Below are 20,989 nucleotides of genomic sequence, written 5' to 3'. Positions count from 1 at the left end.
AGTGGCTTGGTAGGCCTTGGTTATATGCTCTCAGATTCTGCAGTGTGAACTTTTTTAAAAAAATAAATTACTAGTGACTATTAACTCCAGATAAAATTGCTTTGTGGAACGTATAATTGAAGTATAATGTTTAAAATATAATGTTTTGAAATTTGACAAACAAAATGAAGAAATTATAGAACTTCATTACAATTTTATAAAGGTGCTCTCTTGATAATTTTTTGACCAAGTGTTCTACAGGAACAGATTCTCAATCTATAATAATTTTTTTAGTTTCATGTCTCTAATCGTCGAAACTTTCTTTCCTCTGAAAGCAACTTAGCAAAGCGAGTAAGAGCTTCTTCATTGGTGCCTTCCCCTCGAACTGCTTCAACGCGGCCCGTCTCCAAGTTGACCCTTGACACAGGCTTCTTCAGTAGATCTTTACCAGTCTGCACTGATGTCTGCATGTTTTCTATGGTTGAAATATCCATAGATGCCGCCTCCCCGATCATACTATCATTCTGTACAAATTCATTAAGTCATCATGAAAAACATATATATGTACATGTGTAAAATTAAATTGCTCGTGCTTTCCAAAAATATTATTGTGTTTGAAGAATCTGACACATATCAGTTTGAACGTCAAGAGGAATGCTTATAACTAATTAAAGTTTGATGACCGAACCTGAATTCTGAGGTAATTCTTGTGGTTGTGAAGGGACTGAAACATAGTTGAAACATGTATATCCACAATATCAGTAATTGCATCAGTAAAAATGTCTAGTAATGGAATTGCACCATGATTGTACATCCAACTAAGAAGACCCCATTTTGAAGCTGTGGCAGCATTGTACTTCTCTTTATTCTTGCCTGTGCCAGTGCCCAGTGACAGAACCAACATTTTCTTGCAGTCCACAGTTTTCGCATCCTCATATTTCAGTCTTCTCGTCATCATTTCTCTTGAAATGTGAGTAATTGCTAGTAGAGTCTGCCAGTATATTCAAAGAATAGTAATTGTGCATAGTTCAAATATCTTTGATATATTGTTGTGTGTACGAATAAAGTTTCTAAGATGTAGAATACAAACAGTCGATCTGCTCTTATTCAAATGAATACTCACAGGATTATTTGCAGCTACAGCTCCATCAACAAGATCAAATGTACGTATTTTTCCTTGAGCATCCTTAGTCTCAAAATAATGTACAGGGAAATAAGTGGGTGCTGCTGAAGTACCAAGAGAAACGTCTGATAGGCGTGCATTCTTAGACACAATTGCTCTGGCCTGTTCAGTGTAAATATAAATATGTAGACATGAATTGAATTAATCGTAACTAATAGTGAACATACATCAGTAGTTGTGAAAATGATAGGTTGAAGGCGTTTGATATCAAAAGTTGGAATAAGTGTATCCGTCAATGTTTGCTTCATAGTAAGATTGCCTAGTTCCGACCTAACCAACAATCTCAGGTATTCGCCATCATACTTTGGTCCACCAAATAAATTAAACATCTTCTTCATGAAGTTGTTGCGGCTTCAACATTACACATATATAAAAAACTGTCATCAATAAAGCGTTACTCCATACAAGTAAATGTAACTGAACTTTAAAAATTGAGTTTATTTGAATCCATCAATTTCAAATACTGAATTCGCCTTTTTAGTGTGCAGCAATTGAACTTCACTCTTAACAAGATTATCAATTATTGTAATTACCTTCTCTGAGGAAAGATTTTAGGGGCGTGTTCCATGTAGAAGTTGTTAATATCTTTTGCAGCATATAAAGGGCGATTATCCTTGTTTGGAGCTGTGAGCATTGTGGTTACAAGTCCACCTGTACTTGTACCAGCTATTACATCAAAATAGTCTGCAATTCTTGCATTGGCTCCATCAAGTTCCTAACATAGCCATAAAGAGTTTTGAGTATAGATATAGCTGATCATACTAAAATATGTAAAAAGGAGCTAGCGCGCAATGGATATGAGTACGATAAAATGGCTGATCAATAAGTATACCTGAAGTTTGGATTCAAGGAATGCAAGAATAGTGCTGGGAATAATGCCTCTAATACCACCTCCATCAATGCTTAAAATCGTTACCGTCTTTCGTTTAGTAGCTACACAAGCTATAGGATATTGTTGCAACAGTACTAGAAAAGTGATTAGTAGTGCAACTACAAAAATCCTAGCCATACTGTATCAAAGGACAAAGATATAGCTTCTTAAAGGCTTATACCTTGCCAACACCAATGTCTAGGTGAAGGCATATTTATACAAGTTCCATACACACGATATATGGTGTAAACAAGATTTACACACCTTTTCGCTCTCTCTCTCTGTTATTTTCAATTTGTTTAACTTACTTTAATTTGATACAGAGTTTAACAAAATAAAGAGGACATTTGAATTATGTGATCTTATGTCAAATGCACCTACGCCTAAATGTGTTTTGATCGTGATCTTAAACATGTCATGTGCAAAATAGAAATTAAAGAATTTCTACAAGAAGGAAAGTAGATCAAAGAAATTAAAATGGAGGGAGTATAAGAAATGATGATCAATAACTTTGAATAAACTGATCTTAACAAAATAACATGATATAAAAATAAAAAGTTGTATTGCTAATAGTATAGTTTAGATCCATTTATATATTCATATATATATATTTGCTCTCTTGTTTGGATTTTGAATGGTGTTTGTTAGAACTTGATGAGTTCGTTTTTTTCTCCTTCCATATTCTTGGTAATTTACATGTGATTTGATCCTCTTTTTCCGTCTGTATTATTGACTACAAATTTTAATATTCCCATGCATCTCTATTCCTTAAAGCTCCACGTTACAAATAAAATCTTTCTATTTCTCTCCTATTTATCTTATAGGGAATTAAAACACGTTACGTGATTATGTGGTGTATTTTATGTTTCTATATAATATATCTGGTGGTTTAATGCATGCATTCCCATTAATTTATGATTACATCTTGAGCAATTTTATTATTTAAGTTTTATTGAGGAAAAAACTTCAAATATATTTGAACTTTGATCGATATTGTTGTAACAATATTAAATTTTGGAAAAAGGACTTTTACCTCATGCATTATTTAATAGTATATTTTAAATATATATATATATATATATATATGTTTCTATGTGGATATAATAAATATTGCATAATTATAAATAATAACATGTCCATGTGGACACATATATATCTTTTTAATACACTATTAAATAGTATAAGGTAAAAAGTCCTTCATAAAATTTGATATCTTAACCGCAATTTTAGCTAAAGTTAAAGTATTTTTCTAATTTTTTTTTCTTTTATTAATCCTGATCATATCATCAAGCAAATAATCTAAATTGAGTTTAATGAGATCAAATATTGGAGCAGATCCCTTCACGACCTGTGCCTCCTCTCTACTGAGCCCTCCCTCCATTTAACTCAAAATTGGGCTCCAGATAAGTTTTGAGTATATCCTTGTCATTGTGATTGTACGGCTGGTTTTCGGTCTCTTTATAAAAGAATGATTTTTTTTAAAAATATTTTAATTATATTTTAATATGTTTAAGGCTACAAGATTAAGGGTTATTTTATACTTTTGACATAACAAATTATGTGAATCCATATTGATATCATATATCTAAAATAAATTATATCTAATTTTGATTCAAGATACATTTATTTGGACGAGCCAAATACATATAATCAAAATCCAAATTCTATCCGGTAAGACAAGCAGACTCTGTGTTTAAAGAATAGGGATAATTGTATAAAATGACAAATAAATAATGTAAAATAAATATAGTAGCTACCGTTTAGTTTATTTGTGTTCCATAACAAACTATTTATCAGTCTCTCTCTCCCTCATATTCTCGCTCGCAACTCTCTCTCTCTCTTTCTCTCTCGCTTCCAGTCACTTGCCTCTCTCGCTTTATACAATAGAATTGTATAAATTGTGTTTCTTATTGTATAAAGCGAGATAAAATTGTATATACACACGCAAATACATATGTTTTTGTCCTATACACTTATGATTATACAATAGAAAAGTACTCCCCTGCCAAAGTATCTTTTGCCTTTCTCTCTTTCTCGTTTTATACAAATTCAAATTGTATATAATTTCTCTCTTTCTCATTTTATATAATTCGATTCAATTGTATATTCCCTGCTCAAATCTCTTTTGCCTTTCTCATTTTATATAAATTCAAATTGTATATAATCGTTTTATACAGTTCGTTTTATACAATTCTCTGCCCAAGTCTCTTTCTCTTTCTCGTTTTATACACTTTCCTTCAATTGTATATGTATTGTGTATTATACATACATATGTTTGCTATGAAGCACAATTATGCAAACTTTGCTATAGAATACAAATATGAATTTTATGTTTGTTATATGTGAAAATTGCTCTAAAAAATAAGGCATATTGTCTTAGAACCTCAATTTTCGAAGGCCTCAATTTTTACTAAAAAGAAATCATATGTTAATTTTTTATTTTAAAAAAATATTTTTGTAATAAAAGAGATATTTTTAAAAAGTATATGTATTATTTTATTCTCATTAACCCCTTGAAAACGTGTCAAACTTATTACTTATAAAATAAATAAAGTTGTTTAAGGTGTAAACTTATTACTTACAAAATAAATAAAGTTAATAATTTATATAATGATTGTCTTGACATTAAATTAATAAAATTTAATATAAATCAATAATTTGGATGAGTTTTTTTTTCAAAGAAATTATTTATAAAAAATATCAACTAAAGTTTGCACCTAAAAAGTATAAGAACAATAAATTTGAAATAAATACATATAAATTTATTTAGAATTTAAGCCTCTAATTAGAATTTGTCTTTAGATCTCTGATAATATTGAGCTGCCCCTTGATAAAATTCGTAATATTAAAAACTCACATGAAAAAAATAGTTAACTCTTAAATTTACGAAATTTGTGATGTTTGACCAACTAAAAAACTTATAAATAATAAAAAAGTAAAGTATTAAAAATAACAAAAGAGGGAGTCAAACACAAAAGCTACTTAACTTATCATATATATATTTGGCAAGCCTTACAATCAAACTCTAATTAACATATTTAAAGAAAATAATCTTTATGAATGAATAGAAGAGTTATATACAGAGTGAACAGCTATAGGAAATTTGGGAGTCTTATAATGGGCTTGGTTGACCTTCTACAAGTAAAATCTCTCCCAATATTTTTTTAGGCATAATAAATAATTAAACGTGGCTTTTATCTTGGCCTCATCGGATAATTATGACTTTTAATTTTGAATATCCACTAGTAGATACTTAAACTTTTATAAAATTGAATAAATAGACATATTTATCCTATATGATACCTAACACGATAATTTTGTATCATACATGACATCCTACGTATATTATGTCATATTGGACGTATACGTGTGGCTATATGTTCAAATTTCTACTAGTTTAAGTGTTTTCTTGTGCAAATTTAAAGTTGAAAAGAATAATTATTCGCTGAATCCAAATTAAGAATCATGTTTACGATGTTATCCGTATTTTTTACTTTCATCCTCAAGTGTAGGGGTTTGTGGTTTAGTGAATGTTGAAATGTTTTAACAGATGTTATACAGTAACATATACGGGGCTGGTCCCTGACTGACATAAAATTTCTAACATAAAAATGAATCGTCTTTGAAAATACTTAATAATTTAAGTGGAACCAATGCATACTTTTCTTTTCAACTTCAATTTTTGGCTCCCATAAGACCTTAATTCCAGAGGGGTTAGTTGGGAGTTACAAACTTTGTTGTTATGACTTTGTAAAATTCGAGAGATTCTAATAAAATGTCTCCGATTGAAAATAAAAAAGTCAAAAATTATTTTAATTTTGTATAAGTTTGTGGGCTAACAAGATATCTATATTGAATACTAGATGTAATAGACAACGTTTAAGATAATGACAAAAAGCTATAATCAAATTCTTAAAGTCAAAATGGAACCAAAAATAACAAAACTAGTACTAAGTCCATAAGTAGACATACATTTTATGCAACTAAAATTGTGTTGAAAGCGACAAAGCAATGACAAAATCCTCTACTTAGTGGCCATTACTAACAATTATGAAGAGTCCGGAGCCTAAAGTATAAAATATTAATAAAATTTTTAAAATGGTATATAAAATTTTATATCCAAAACGACAAAATCACTGGAACAACAGCGATTTACTCCACCGGAAAAAGTAAAATCGCTGCCACTGCAGCGATTTTCAATTTTTTGTAAAAAAAAAATTAAATCGCTGCCGAGGCAGCAATTTTTTTTATAAAAGAAATTGAAAATCGCTGCAATTTTTTTAAAAAATTTAAATTTTTATAAAAACGAATTGTTTAAAATATGAAATCGCTGTCTAGGCAGCGATTTTATAAATTATTTTTTTTTACAAAAAATTGAAAATCGCTGCCTAGATAGCGATTTGAATTTTTTTTTAAAAAAATTCACATTTTGCAAAATCGCTGCAGTGGCAGCGATTTTATCGTTTTGGTTAATATAAAATTTTATATACCGTTTTAAAATTTTTATTAATATTTTATACCCTTTTGACTCCAAACTCCAATTATAAACATTTAATCATGATTAGAACTTAATAAATTTATATTTGAGGTAATTTAGTTATCATTTGTTATTTGGTTAGCAACAACATAAAATATTATCTTATAAATATTTATATTACTAATATTTATAGGTTAGAATATAGATTCTTTTACTAAAAGAAAATTAAGAAGATCAGCCAAATCTACATGCACTAGCTAGCCATTTTAAGACCCGTTAAAGTGATGGACAAGTTAACTCATATCGACATCTAACTAACATTAACATATAACTGCATAATGATCATTATTTTTTACTAAAGAGTCGACGAATACTGAAGTTTCATATCAGAATTATAGGATAAAAAGCAAAATTCTTTACCCTACAAATCGAGGAATGGAGATTATAAAAAGATAAATGCTAAATGCCAAATTAGATGTCATATATTATAAGTGGAGTAATTTATTTTCTTTTGAAAAGCATTGTGTACATGATAATTGATAAGCAAGCCACGTCTACCTTTATCCAAATCATATAAATTTAAAAAGAAGTCTTAAAACTATGAAAATGAAATAGTAATTGTAAGAGTAGTTTTCTATTATTTAGAGTATTTTTCTAATGGAAATGAACTCGTCAACTGGTTGCCTAATTTTTCTTTGCTCTGAAAGCAACTTAGCAAAACGAATAAGTGCTTCTTCATTGGTCCCTTCTCCACTAACTTCTTCATAACGTCCAGTGTCTAAATTAACCCTTGAAACACCCTTCTTCAATCGATCATTACCAATTTGTACAAGTGCCTCCATGTTCTTTTTAGTTGCAACATCCATAGATGCAGCCTCCCCACTCAAACTATCATCCTACACATTTATTTTTTTTTAAAAAATAATCAACATCAAGTATATCATCGAAATTTAAGTTATATAATTCTAACTTGATGTAACAAGTTAGTTTGAACAAGGGAAAAATGTTTGACATATATTCGAATTTTGATCGAAATTATTCTAACGATACCAAATGACCTTTTACCTTTGTACTATTTAATAGTCTATTTTAAAGGTACATATGTAATCACGTGGACATAAAAAGTCAAAATATTGCATAGTTATGAACAGTAATAAATCCACGTGGACAGATATACACATTTAAAATTCACTATTAAATACTCCATAAAGTTTGAAATTTGGTAATACCTGAATTCGAAGATAATTGTTTTGGCTATCAAGGGACTGAAATATGGTAGAGAGATGCACATCGACAATATCAGAACTTGCATCACCATAAACGTCTAGTAATGGACTTGCACCATTGTTGTACAACCAACCAAGTACACCCCATGTTGAAGCCGCCGCGGCGCTATACTTCTTTTCATCTTTTGCTATACCTGTGCCTAGTGATAGAACCAACATTTTCTTGCAATCCATGGGTTTCAACCCCGCGTTTTGTAGTTTACCCAGCATCATTTCTTTTGAAGTTTGAGTTATTGCTACTAGAGTCTGTAAATACAATTGTTCGATTAATCACTAGTAAAATTATTTGATATAAAAAAAAAAAATTATTTATGTTACTCACGGGATTATTTGCAGCTACACCTCCATCAACAAGATCAAATGTACGTGTTTTGCCTTGAGAATCCCTTGTTTCAAAATAATGTACAGGGAAATAAGTTGGTGCTGCTGAGGTACTAAGGCATACGTCCGATAGTAAAGCATTTTTAGAGACATGCGCTTTGGCCTGTACAACAAAATGAAATTATACGAATGAGTTTAAGTTTTGTATACTGACAATCATATAAGTTGAGAATCGAGATCATATATATACATCACTAGTTGTGAAGACCACGGCTTGAAGGCGCTTGATATCAAAAGATGGGATGACTAATTGAGTCAATGTTTGTGTCACAGTAAGATTGCCTAATATCGATCTAACTAACGTTCTCAGATATTTTCCGTCATATTTTGGCCCTCCAAATATATTTGCTAGCCTTTTCAAAAAGCTGGTGCGACTGCATTAGTAACATATATGTAAACATAACATGTCATTAATATTTTTGTTTTCAGAAGAAAAAGAAAAAAAAATAACACACTGAATTAATAATTACTCATCTAACCTGCTCTCAGGAAATATTTTAGGGCCATGATCCATGTAGAAATTTGTAATATTTTTAGCTGCATATAAAGGACGATTATCTTTGTTTGGAGCTGTTAGCATGGTGGCTATTAATCCACCTGTGCTTGTTCCAGCTACAACATCAAAATAATCCGCAATTCTTGCATTTGGTCCATCAAGTTCCTACAATTACCATCACAAATTTCTCTTTAAAAAAATCAAAATAGTAAATTCAAATCATATCATAGGTGACATGTATTTTTAAATTCTGACTCTGTTACTAAGTATTATTATTGTTGTGGCGTGTAGATAATTAAAGTGGTTGACGAGTACCTGAAGTTTGGATTCAAGGAAAGCAAGAATGGTGCCAGGAATAATTCCTCTGATACCACCTCCATCAATGCTCAAAATTGTTATTTTCTTTCCTGTTGTAGCAGCAAAAGCTATAGGAATATGTAAAACTTGAAGGGTTACTAATAAAGTTAGTGCAGCTACGAAAATTCTACCCATAATGTTCTTTAGTTTAATGACTGATGAGGAAAAAGAATAACTTAATATTGGCTTGGATTCATAAGTTTAGGTGAAATATGCTTTATTTATACACATAAAATTCCTTGTACACTTTTAGTCATGACATAATTTCGGTGGCTGCTAACCCATTATACATGTCGTTTGGGTTGTTGACAAAATCTTTTTATATTTTCAGAAAGTAGAGGCAAAATGGTCAAAAATTATATCCAATTGCTATTTTAAAATATTTTATTACTGTATACCTTTGAACCGTCTCGATGAAATCCTGGTGACCCAGTGGGGCTTTACGTCAATACGTTGAAAATATGTATTATTTTACGTAGATATTAATTATTTAAGGATTAGTTATTTTATTTTTTATCTTATATAAGTAAAAAATTAAATATTGTATTAATTTTAATGTATCAATAATATAATTTACCTTCTAAAATAATCATTAAATATGGTATTACTTATGCGGAATTAAATAAATATACAGCTTAACTCCAAATCATCTACCTAACAACTATTAGTCTCTTATGTATGACTTATGACTTAAATAAAATTCAGTTTGTGCTTATATTTACCCCTCTAATCTCTTTATATGTCCAAAATTTAATATAATTTTTGGTGTTTGATTTTCTGGGTAATTCCTCAAAGTTGACCGACTACTTACCCTATTTATTTGCTTTTCAAATGAGCTATACAAGAATAATAGACGTGATACCAAATATAATACTATTAATTAATTATCCCATCAATTAGGAAGGAGAAAAAGAAAACAAGAGATATTGTATTATAATTTGGACGAGTAAAACAAATTCAAAGTTGGTAAAGTGCTCAGTCTTATTTGAACATTGGTGAGTTAGAGTTGAAACTTCGTTCTTATATGACTTTCAATATGATCAAAGTAGTATTATTAGTTACGCACCCAATTATATTTTATTTATAATTAATAAGTCACAAACACATGGCCACATAATATATAGTTGATGACTTTATCCGTATCTTTTCTGGTTCATTTTACTTGGCATATTTTTTTAATGATTCATAAAAACAAATAATTGTTTATATTTCAAAAATAATTATTATTTTGGATCAGCTAGTACATAAACCACTTGTAATTTGGATAAGCTATAACTAAAAATGCTGACTATAAGGCCTGTGTTTGGCAGATTCAATGTTTTTGATATACAATATGATGCATCCATATCCTAAGAAGAATGGCTGAATATTTAGGCGTATTCAGATTGTAAAAAGTATATATGAGCGTATTTTATTATCGTTTGATTTTGGTTCCATGGGATTTTGTCAATTGCCATGATAATCAATTAATGATTTCTGAGCAATTTATATATTATCATAAAAATAATTTTAAAACATTAGAAGATTTATAATTGTTTTTAGAGAGTTTACAATACTTTGAAAGCAGTCAACAATTAAATTCACTATATAAATTAAAGAAAAAATGGATCAAAGATTGGGGGAGGGGAATAAAGATTTGCGGAGAGAAGGGTTAGAAGAAATTCGGATGATAATTCTTTTTATTATTTTGGAATTTTGAAACTCTAAATAGTGAACCAAAAAGGGAAAATTATGTCAAATAAAAAACATTTAGAAATATATAATGTAATACAGCTATAATTTTGATTCTTTTTTAATCTATGACTACAGTTTTGCTAAATTTTCATTGATATAAATTGTATTTGTATACAAAATTTTATTCTTTATTACATATACAATTAATCAATAAGTATATAAATAAAATCATTGATACGTATATATACCAGGTACATATATATAATTATTTAACAGATATACGTACAAAATGCAATTCGCTTCTCTCCTCAATTCTCCTTCTCCTAATCTCGCTTACCTCTCGCTCCTTTAAACATGTAGCTACAAATCGTAACTAAACAAAACTATAATTATTTTGCCTCGTTATGTTTTAAACTCTTTGGTATTGTCTTTTTCAGCCCATCGAAAATGTTGGACACGTATTAGGCTGGCCCAGATCCGTAAGCCCATCTATTTTTGTTATTTTCATCAGTAACAGGAATACAAATCCTCTACGGAGCCGGAGATGATCTCATTTCGTTATGTGGAATCACTAAAGCCTGACATTCATCTGCTTCTCCGCCACTCTCAGACCAGCAATTTTTGTTGCTCAAAATTGTTACCAATTGCTGCAATTTCCAACCATACTCTCAGAATACCCGCCTTGAGATCCAATTCAATCCCTCCTCTTCTTCATATTTCCATGGCTGATTCTACTTCTAGGTCTGTATTTACATGGCTCACTGTATAAGCAGTTCCTATACGTGCACCTATTACTGTCATGCTTAGAAGTTTGAATTACATTGGCATATAAGCAGTTGATTTGAGGTATATCTGTATATTGGAAACCAAAACAGAATTTTGAAAAGTATGTAGTGTTTATATTCTAAGAGGTGTACTAACTGCCTATAAATTTGGATAATCGTGCTTTTTTGTTTTTTTTTTTCGATCCTTTCCTGCCCTAACTTGTGATGTCAATTTGTTAATCAGGGTTATATCGCAGCCTGAGTGTGGCGGAGATGCGAAATCTGAAAATGTGAGTCCTAATTTCACTGAGATTATCGTAATCCGTCATGGTGAGACGGAATGGAACGCTGGTGGCAGAATTCAGGTATTTTTCTACCTCGTTTTAGCTTTCTGTTTTTTTTTTTTTCAAGTATGTGCCCTTGTTCTTTCTGGATTTGTAATTTTTAAAAGTTTTTAGGAGTCTTTACACGGTAAAACTGACATGCAAAACTTGATATTTTGAATTTTTGGAGTATTTCTAAGCTAGTATGCTCCTTTCTAATTAGTTTGCCATCTAGTTGCTCATTGTGAAAGAAAAATTAGTCCAAACTTGGTAATATTTTCTACTTATTACTGCTCGTATTTAATCCACTGTCTATATTTTGGTATCATATTGAGGAATTCTACCAAATTCTTATAAAGCGTAAGTGGCATAATGCAAAACCAGAGGAAATATGGATAGAATTTTTTTACCACATCTAAAGTGATTGAAAGTTCTTGATGTTGTTGGATGGGCTTTGGTCCGGTGGTAAGAGTCAACTTGTGATGTATGGGTTAAGCGGACATCACGGGTTCGAGCCTTGCCACAGACAGAAGTCTAGTATTTAAGTAAAGAAGGGGGTAGAAAGGTGGGTCCATTCTCCACTGAGTTTCTAACCGTGCACCACGGACCCTCGAAAATTCCTCGGTTATCGAAAAAAAGTCCATGATGTATACACTTGGAACTTCTTGTGAATCGTTATCGTTTGGCTTTGCATGGAAAATTCAATAGCACTAAATGGATCATAAAAATAGGATGTGGTAACTGATGCTTGTTTCATTATTTACCAGGGACATTTAGATGTCGAATTAAATGACATCGGAAGACAGCAAGCTACTGCTGTAAGTATCTGTAGAATAGTATTTTGTTTTGTAAATTCTGTATATCATTTAATTGCTTTGAACCTTTGAAATTGATGTACACTACCCCTTATAATTTTTTGAGACGCGCAATTCAGCATTTGTTCTAAAGTATATGCATTTAAAAGAGAAGGAAATGAATTATGGCCCAGCCCTTAGCTAAAACTTTGACAATCTTTGTTAACATTTTTGTTAGAGAAAAGATTCAATTCCTAAGATACCACTACTTAAGGGAGATAATCTGTACCTTTACCCGTTTCATTTTGTTTGTTTTTATTGTGGGGAGGGGATGTGGGACTTCAACGTTTCCCAGCTTAATAACTTCCAGTGGGGTTAATTTCAACCTTTTCTTCCTTCCATTTTCATTTTTTCTTTTTCTCTTTGGGGTTTTTGGTCAACGCCTGAAGTTGATTTATTCAAGGTGGCAGCCCGGCTCTCCAAGGAGCCAAGGATCTCTGTCATATATTCATCTGACTTAAAACGGGCCCATGAGACAGCAGAGATAATAGCAAGGAGTTGTGGGGATCTAGAGGTATGAATTCACTATGGATTTGCATTGACAGTATTCAAGCAGATTACAGTTAACTTCAAATACACATATTATTATTCTCATCATGTCTGATTATGTAAAGAGATTTTGGTTTTGTCACTGAATTATATAATGTGATATACTCATTAGAAACTTTTGCAGGTTTTAATTATTTATTAGTTGGTAGATGGAAGAAAATTTTCAGTTATTGTTTCATGATATCTATTTTGCTTTCACAATAGGGGTTTCTTTTATCATTTATTTTCAAATAATTGAACTATTTTTTTACTTAGTACTCTTGATTTTCCTGGAATTCGATTTGTTAAGAACAGATAAGTTGGATGTGGAGAGAAGAAGTAACCATGAACAGAGAAGATTCTGGAGAAGAAGAAGAACTGATATTATTGATGAACTAACTTTCCTATACAGTATGACCATGTATTTATACTCTGTACAATCAACAAACTTGATACTGAAAAAGGAATCTAAAAACTAACTTATTAACAACTAATTTTTAACTTATTTAACTAACTATTTTCTGGGTTAGTTACTAACAATTTTATTGTCTCAACACTCCTCCTCAAGTTGAAGGTTGAAATACATTTATCAACCCCAACTTGTCTAATATGTAATTGTGCTGTTGACCTCCCAAAGCCTTAGTTAAAAGGTCAGCTTCTTGATCAGTTCCACGAATATACATTGTCTTGATCAATCCCTTTTGTATTTTTTCCCTAACAAAGTGACAATCAATCTCTATATGTTTAGTCCTTTCATGAAATATAGGATTTCCAGCAATCTGAATGGCAGCTTTGTTGTCACAAAATAACTCTACTGGAATTTTCACCTTCATGTTCATCTCCTCCAACAGTCCCACTAGCCAAATAACTTCAGCTACTGCTGATGCCATGCTTCTATATTCTGCTTCAGCAGTACTCCTTGATATAGTTTCTTGCTTCTTTGATTTCCAAGAAATTAGAGAATTGCCTAACTTCATACAATAACCAGTTACTGATTTTCTTGTTACTGCACATGATGCCCAATCAGAATCACAAAAACCTCTAAGTGTACAATCCCTTTTACTACTCAATAAAATTCCCAAGCCTGGTCTTCCCTTCAGATATCTCACAACATGAAGTGCTCCTTCTAGATGAGATTGTTTCGGATCATGCATGAACTGACTCAAAGTCTGCACTGCATATGAAATATCTGGCCTTGTGACTGCCACATAAAGTAGCTTTCCCACTAATCTCTGATAAACATGTTTGTCTATCAATTGTGGATCATCTGACTCATTATTATCATGCTTTCTTAGATGTTTGTCATAATCAGATGTAGTGAACTTCATGTGCTGTTCCAATGGTGTGATTGCAGGCTTTGCTCCTGCTAAACCCCATTCTGAAATCAACTCTAATATGTACTTTCTTTGTGTCATCAATATCCCTTTGCTGGACCTCAAAAATTCTATGCCAAGAAAATATCTCAGCTCCCCTAAGTCTTTGATCTTGAAATTTTGTTGCAAAATATTTTTTGATTCCTTGATAAGTTGCAGATCATTTCCAGTGATGATCAAATCGTCTACATAAACTAGTATCATTACAATCTTCTGGTCTACTTTTTTTGTGAACAAGGAATAGTCATGCTTGCTCTGCTGAAACCCAGATTCAACCAATGCAGTAGTGAGTTTTATATTCCACTGCCTTGATGCTTGCTGAAGGCCATATAATGATTTCTTCAATCTGCAAACTTTAGATATCTCCCCCTTACTGCCAAAACCTTGAGGCAGTACCATAAAGACTTCTTCATGAAGATCACCTTGTAAAAAAGCATTGAATACATCCATTTGAAAAACAGGCCAATTATGCATAGCAGCCAAAGAAAGAGCACATCGAACAGTAACCATTTTTGCAACAGGGGAAAAAGTGTCATGAAAATCAATCCCTTCTTGTTGAGTATAACCTTTAGCAACTAAACGAGCTTTGAACCTTTCAATGGACCCATCAGCATTGTATTTGATCTTGTAAACCCATTTACAGCCTATGGGTTTCTTACCAGCTGGTAAATCAACAATCTCCCAGGTTTTGTTAAGTACAAGAGCATCAATCTCTTGTTTCATTGCTTGAACCCATCTGTCATCTAATATAGCTTCACCATAAGAGGTAGGTTCAATAGAGTTAGAAAAAGTGGAGAGGAAAGCTTGATAAGCAGGACTAAGATGAGAGTATTGAACAACATGATGAATGGAATGAGGAACTAGTTTTGTAGAAGGTATAGAATGAACATAATCAGAAAGCCAAATGGGGGGTTTAGTGGCTCTGGATGATCTTTTTGAAGGTAAGGAAATGGTAGGAGAAGTAACTGCAGTAGGAGTTTGAGAGACTGGAGGTTGAGGAAGAGATGGTGATGAAGTAGATGGTGGTGATGACATTGGAACAGGTGATTGTGAAGTGACTATTGGAGGGTTGGATTCTGGATCAAGAAGATATGATGGAATAGGAAAATTGGACAATGAAGAATCAGAAGAAGGAGAAGTTGAAGTTTGCTTGAATGGAAAAATATGTTCCCTAAAATGAACATCCCTACTGACAAAAAATGAGTGAGATTGTAGATCATAAAGTCTATATCCCTTTTGAAAAGAAGAATAACCCATGAATACAGCAGGTATAGCTCGTGGTGAAAACTTGTCATGAGGATTTGGATCAGTGGCATAACATAAGCAACCTAAAGTCCTCATATGGACTAAAGAAGGAGGTATATTGTGAAGCTTTTCATATGGTGAAATACCATGAAGAACACTAGAGGGTAGCCTATTTATAATGTAAGTTGCTGCAAGTATGCAGTCACCCCAAAATTTGAGAGGAATACACCCTTGGAATCTTAGAGCTCGTGCTACCTCTAGTAAGTGCCTATGTTTTCTCTCAGCCACCCCATTTTGTTGTGGGGTGTATACACATGTTCTTTGATGGACAATACCAAGAGATTGGAAAAAAGAGGTACATTGAGAATTAAGGAATTCAAGACCATTATCTGAACGCATGATCTTAATGGTAGTGTTAAACTGATTTTGTATCAAATTAACAAATACTTTCAAATGAAGCAAACAATCACTTTTGTATTTCAACAAGAAAACCCAAGTCATGCGACTGAAATCATCAACAAGAGTGAGAAAGTATTTATTGCCATTGTAAGTGTCATGTTTATAAGGACCCCATACATCCATATGCACTAATTGAAAAGGCTGAATGGTAACAGTATGATGTACTGGAAAAGAAAATCTAGTTTGTTTGGAAATAGGACAGATTGGACAATTACAAATTTGATCTTTATCCAATGTATGCTTGATGGTAGAAATTTGTCATAACGAGAAGACACAATAGATCTTTGCTTTTGTTTAGAATCAGAACCATATCTTGACACAGCAGCTGCAGCAAGTGCAGAAGATTCACTTTCCTCATAGTGTGGTCTAGAATGAGAGCTCTGTGCGACTACATTCAAATGCGCACGTTGACTCTCCTCATGAATGATTAGAGAATATGCTTGATTTACTGAAGGGATGGATGGCATCATCAAAATTTGGCTTCTTGATTGACTGTAATTTTCATTCAATCCTCCCAAAAATTGCATGAGTTTTTGTTGCTCCAGATTATTGATAAACTCACGAGACTTATCACATGAGCACGAAGGAGGTGGAACTAGAGATTCATACTTCTCCCAAAGCTCCCTCAATCGAGAAAAATACACAGAAATAGTCGATGTACCCTGAGTTAGTGTTGCAATTCCTCTGTGGATGTGATAGATTTTTGTGGCATTCACCTTATCAAATCTCTCTTTGAGATCTACCCAGACCTTATGAGCATTTGAAGAATATACAATTCCATTCACCAAATCTTTTGACACAGAACTCATTATCCAGGATAACACAATTGCATTTACCCGTTCCCATTGATGTGCCATCTGACCTTCATACATGTCTTTTCTGCAAGTGCCATCAACAAAACCAATTTTGTTCTTCCCTAGCAAGGCAATACGCATCGATTTACTCCAGAGTATGTAATTTTCCATTCCAGTGAGAACACAATGAGCTAGATTCACTCCTGGAATATCAGAATTTTGTAGAAAAAGTGGATCAAAAGAATCAAAACTCGAGATGGATCGTGAAGTATCAACATGTCCAGATCCATTGATGTTATCTCCATCAGCTTCTGAGGATGAATTTTCAATCGCCATTGATGAATGAAAAAAAAAACGAGATTTCTCCAGGAAAAAACAGAGAGTGTTTGAGACGAAATTGATATCAAAAAAATGAAATTGACATCAGTGAACAGCCATTAACAAAGCTCTGATACCATGTTAAGAACAGATAAGTTGGATGTGGAGAGAAGAAGTAACCATGAACAGAGAAGATTCTGGAGAAGAAGAAGAACTGATATTATTGATGAACTAACTTTCCTATACAGTATGACCATGTATTTTTACTCTGTACAATCAACAAACTTGATACTGAAAAAGGAATCTAAAAACTAACTTATTAACAACTAATTTGTAACTTATTTAACTAACTATTTTCTGGGTTAGTTACTAACAACTTTATAGTCTCAACACGATTCGACCTGCAGTATCAGCTCTGTTTCCACTGTTTAGAGGCTTCTATTCTAGAAGTGATCCTGCTTTTATTCTTCGCCCTTTCTATTTTTCTCAGTATGTAGATTTACATTTCCTGTGAATGCTTCTCACAATTAAGTTATTGTTGCTTCACTTCTTTTTCGTCTTGTTAATGTAACTGTCATGAGCATGAACAGAGGAGCTTAGTGATTTCATAATATGTTGTTGTTGTTCATTAGTTCTGTGTATGAGTAGGGATAAAGACAGCTCACCTCTTAGTAAGAATGCAACTCTTCAGTTCTGGAAACAGGTCTTCCTTAGTTCCCTAGATGGGTAGCCAATCAGAGTGTTAGAGGCAATACTACGCGGTAGAATATGATGCTTAAGAGGCTAAGAAAGGGTTAAAGATTTGTGTAACTGATATTAAGATCTATTTCTATCTTCATTCTGTCAAAGCATAGATCTGGGAAGTAATAAGTCATTAACAATGTTAAGGAGCTGATGCCCGTCCAATGTGGAACAGATGCAATTGCGCGGGTTCGGCATGGATATGAGGGAGGGATAGGGAACTGTGGGTTTGATAGCTGAGATTTGTATGTAATCTTGGAATAGCTGACTAGATAACATATTGGAGTAAATAACTTGCTTTTATGTCTTGGTTTGTGCTTAATATAGGTCATTAAAGATCCAGACCTTCGAGAGAGACATCTAGGAGATCTTCAAGGTATTTCGCTTCGTGAAGCAGCCAAAAGCCAACCGCTGGCTTATAAGGCTTTTCTCTCTGACCGAAATGATCAAGTTATTCCAGTGAGTACTCCTTTCTCCTATACAAACCCAAAAAGACAAAGGAAAAAAGAAGCAGAAGAGCTTCCCATGTGTTATTACTGCCATGATCAGCATTATCCTACATTCTTAAATAAATTTGTAGTCATCAATATGAATTTTCTTCAATTTGCTTCTTTTATTTATGCTTTTCGGCTATTCAATCTGCTTCGTCACATATGTATGCCATAAGTATGAGCTCTAAATTGGAAAATTGAGCTAAAACGATAATCAAGGAAGCGTTAACTGCCATTAGATTGAACCAAATTATAATCAGGACTCCCAGGACGTAAATCACCCATGAAGTACCCAATCCAAGATAAAAGAAAAAGAGGGAAGGAACAGAAACTGTTTGATCTCGTCTGTTTCATAATTGCATGTATTCAGTTTTCCACCAATTATTTGCAGGGTGGTGGGGAAAGTTTAGATCAACTTTATCAACGCTGCACTTCTTGTTTACAGAGGATTTCAGAGAACCACAGAGGTATTCTTTAATTATTGGATTGATCAAAGAGTGTTATATCATAAAGATGCTTTGTGGGTATGATATTTATTTATTTTATGATGTAGGAAAACGAGTAGTTGTGGTATCTCACGGGGGTGCAATCAGAGCACTTCACATGCGGGCTTCCCCACATAGGAGGTCTAAAAGTAAGATCTGGAATACATCTGTTGGTATACTTCACTTGTCTGATAAGGATGAATGGACCGTTAAACTTTGGGCCGATGTAAGTCATCTCAACAAGACAGAATTTCTGAACTCAGGATTTGGTGGGGACAAAACTTCCGGTTAATTTTGGGATGCCACTCTCAACATTCAGATTTCTTGCAAAGAGGTACTTTACATTGTTTGTAATGAATGGAGATATTGAATTATTTATGTCACCCTATTTGAATGCTTTAATAACTTGTTAATGATCAGCAAGGCTATTAGACAGTGAATACCGGGTCTTCTTCCTTTTGTTGTACTCAAGTCTGTTTCTTCTTTTAATAGCTTAAGGCAATATTTTAGAGAAGTCGGGACTATTGTAAGCCATTTATGGGGACTCAATAAATTCACTTTTCTTTTCTTATCTCTATCCATGAGGGATGGATAGTTCTTCCTCACTTGCTAGTTAGGGGATGCAACTAACAATTGAGCAAACTTGATGCCCTTTTGCTTTCTGTTCTCTATTTGTTGTTGGTCATTGCTCGATTGTATATGAGTCAATGAGCAATTTTGTTTTGACTAATTTTTTTGTTGGAGTGACCATGTTTTATGATTTAAGATGCAGAAGATGATTTGACATTATGCCGAAGGCTAGATCCCTTCTGACTTGTAATCGGGATATTGAGCATCTTTGACAGTGTCTTTGGCGTAATGATTCTGTATGAAGTTTGTTTAGTCAATGCTTATAAGAGGACAAAAAGTTTTTTCTGTTGCATCATTTAGATGATATAGACATGTCCCTCGTTATTTTGTGTAGTATATGCTTACACCACTAGTTATGTATGGTAAAAGTGAGGTTTGCATTATTGATGCTTTTTCAGTGGGGATGCGTGATGATAATCCTTGAATACGCTTTGTTAGTACATTAACTTATGTTAGAAGCTGGTTAAGCTAGCTTATAAGCATTTTTTGGGCTTACCTATACGTTTGATAAATACCCAGTGTTTATCACTCGAGCCATAAATTTATGGCTTTTTAAACTACAAAAGACTTTGGTTTGTCCAAGTTTTTAACTAGTATATTATCGTTGAAATTTTTTCTGATTCTTAGAACACCCTTTCCCAAAATAAAACCCCAAATTTTCTCTCCACTCTATGTCCCTTGTTCCTCCTTTTCTTAATAAAGGCAATTTAATTTTTATAAATATTGGATATAAAAATCTGAGGGTATACTAGTTGTTATAACAAAAGAACAAATTTTATAAAAATATAGTTGTTTATTTATAAAAGGAAAAATTTCCTATATATACGAAAACAAGGTCATATAACGTATAAGTAATTAATACACGTAACTAATAGCAACATAATTATTATAAAAAGAAATCTATAGCAATACATAACTAATAGCAACATAATTATTATGTTAACAAAAGAAATCTATAGCAATACGGTTGAAAATGTGTTAGACATCGCATCGCATAAAGATATGCAGAATCAACTAATTAGAGGAGTGAGCCCGGAACATAAATAAGCCATAAAAACATAAAAATGATCAAAATAAGCCAATGTTTTAGTACGTAATTAAAATAAACTTAATGAAAGAAAAAAATGTTATTTTATGCAATATTTTAAACGTTTTTTTGTGAGCTCATAACGTATATATTTTAATAAATAAGAGAATTATGAAACTGTTTCTTACACTTTGTAAAGTGTAATTTTTTCTTACACTTTATAAAATGAGAGTCTTTCTTACACTTTATAAAG

The 20,989-nt window shown here is 32.4% G+C and overlaps 3 protein-coding genes across 8 annotated transcripts; 1 reads left to right on the top strand and 2 right to left on the bottom strand.

Moving 5' to 3' along the window:
• Nucleotides 1-116: 116 nt before the first annotated feature.
• LOC101262079 (patatin-like protein 2) lies at nucleotides 117-2,471 on the bottom strand. The gene is made up of 6 exons (XM_004233897.4): nucleotides 1,995-2,471; nucleotides 1,696-1,877; nucleotides 1,330-1,513; nucleotides 1,103-1,264; nucleotides 668-970; nucleotides 117-503 (listed from the first exon to the last, which is right to left on the bottom strand). Exons 1-6 carry the CDS (start codon nucleotides 2,169-2,171, stop codon nucleotides 276-278), a joined length of 1,236 nt encoding a protein of 411 aa, XP_004233945.1. The 5' UTR covers nucleotides 2,172-2,471; the 3' UTR covers nucleotides 117-275.
• Nucleotides 2,472-6,993: 4,522 nt separating this feature from the next.
• Nucleotides 6,994-11,137, bottom strand: LOC101264485 (patatin-like protein 1). The gene is made up of 6 exons (XM_004233384.5): nucleotides 8,989-11,137; nucleotides 8,657-8,838; nucleotides 8,368-8,551; nucleotides 8,119-8,280; nucleotides 7,740-8,042; nucleotides 6,994-7,406 (listed from the first exon to the last, which is right to left on the bottom strand). The coding sequence occupies exons 1-6, from the start codon at nucleotides 9,163-9,165 to the stop codon at nucleotides 7,152-7,154; spliced, it is 1,263 nt and encodes a 420-aa protein (XP_004233432.1). The 5' UTR covers nucleotides 9,166-11,137; the 3' UTR covers nucleotides 6,994-7,151.
• A 63-nt stretch (nucleotides 11,138-11,200) lies between these two features.
• Nucleotides 11,201-20,092, top strand: LOC101265096 (phosphoglycerate mutase-like protein 4). 6 transcript variants are annotated; one of them, XM_010318860.4, is made up of 8 exons: nucleotides 11,201-11,445; nucleotides 11,713-11,833; nucleotides 12,559-12,609; nucleotides 13,049-13,159; nucleotides 18,431-18,562; nucleotides 18,986-19,061; nucleotides 19,148-19,413; nucleotides 19,852-20,092. In XM_010318860.4, exons 1-7 carry the CDS (start codon nucleotides 11,249-11,251, stop codon nucleotides 19,369-19,371), a joined length of 912 nt encoding a protein of 303 aa, XP_010317162.1. In that variant the 5' UTR covers nucleotides 11,201-11,248; the 3' UTR covers nucleotides 19,372-19,413; nucleotides 19,852-20,092. The 6 variants fall into 6 exon arrangements, with proteins under 6 accessions (XP_010317162.1, XP_010317161.1, XP_069149519.1 ...); XM_010318859.4 differs by having other exon boundaries at nucleotides 19,846-20,092; XM_069293418.1 differs by lacking the exon at nucleotides 19,852-20,092 and having other exon boundaries at nucleotides 19,148-19,650.
• Nucleotides 20,093-20,989: the final 897 nt, after the last annotated feature.

Source organism: Solanum lycopersicum, chromosome 2, assembly GCF_036512215.1.
Source record: "Solanum lycopersicum chromosome 2, SLM_r2.1".
In the NCBI taxonomy this organism is placed as follows: Eukaryota; Viridiplantae; Streptophyta; class Magnoliopsida; order Solanales; family Solanaceae; genus Solanum; species Solanum lycopersicum.
The sequence above is the reverse complement of the archived record's forward strand: the minus strand, read 5'-3'. Positions and strand labels throughout refer to the sequence as shown.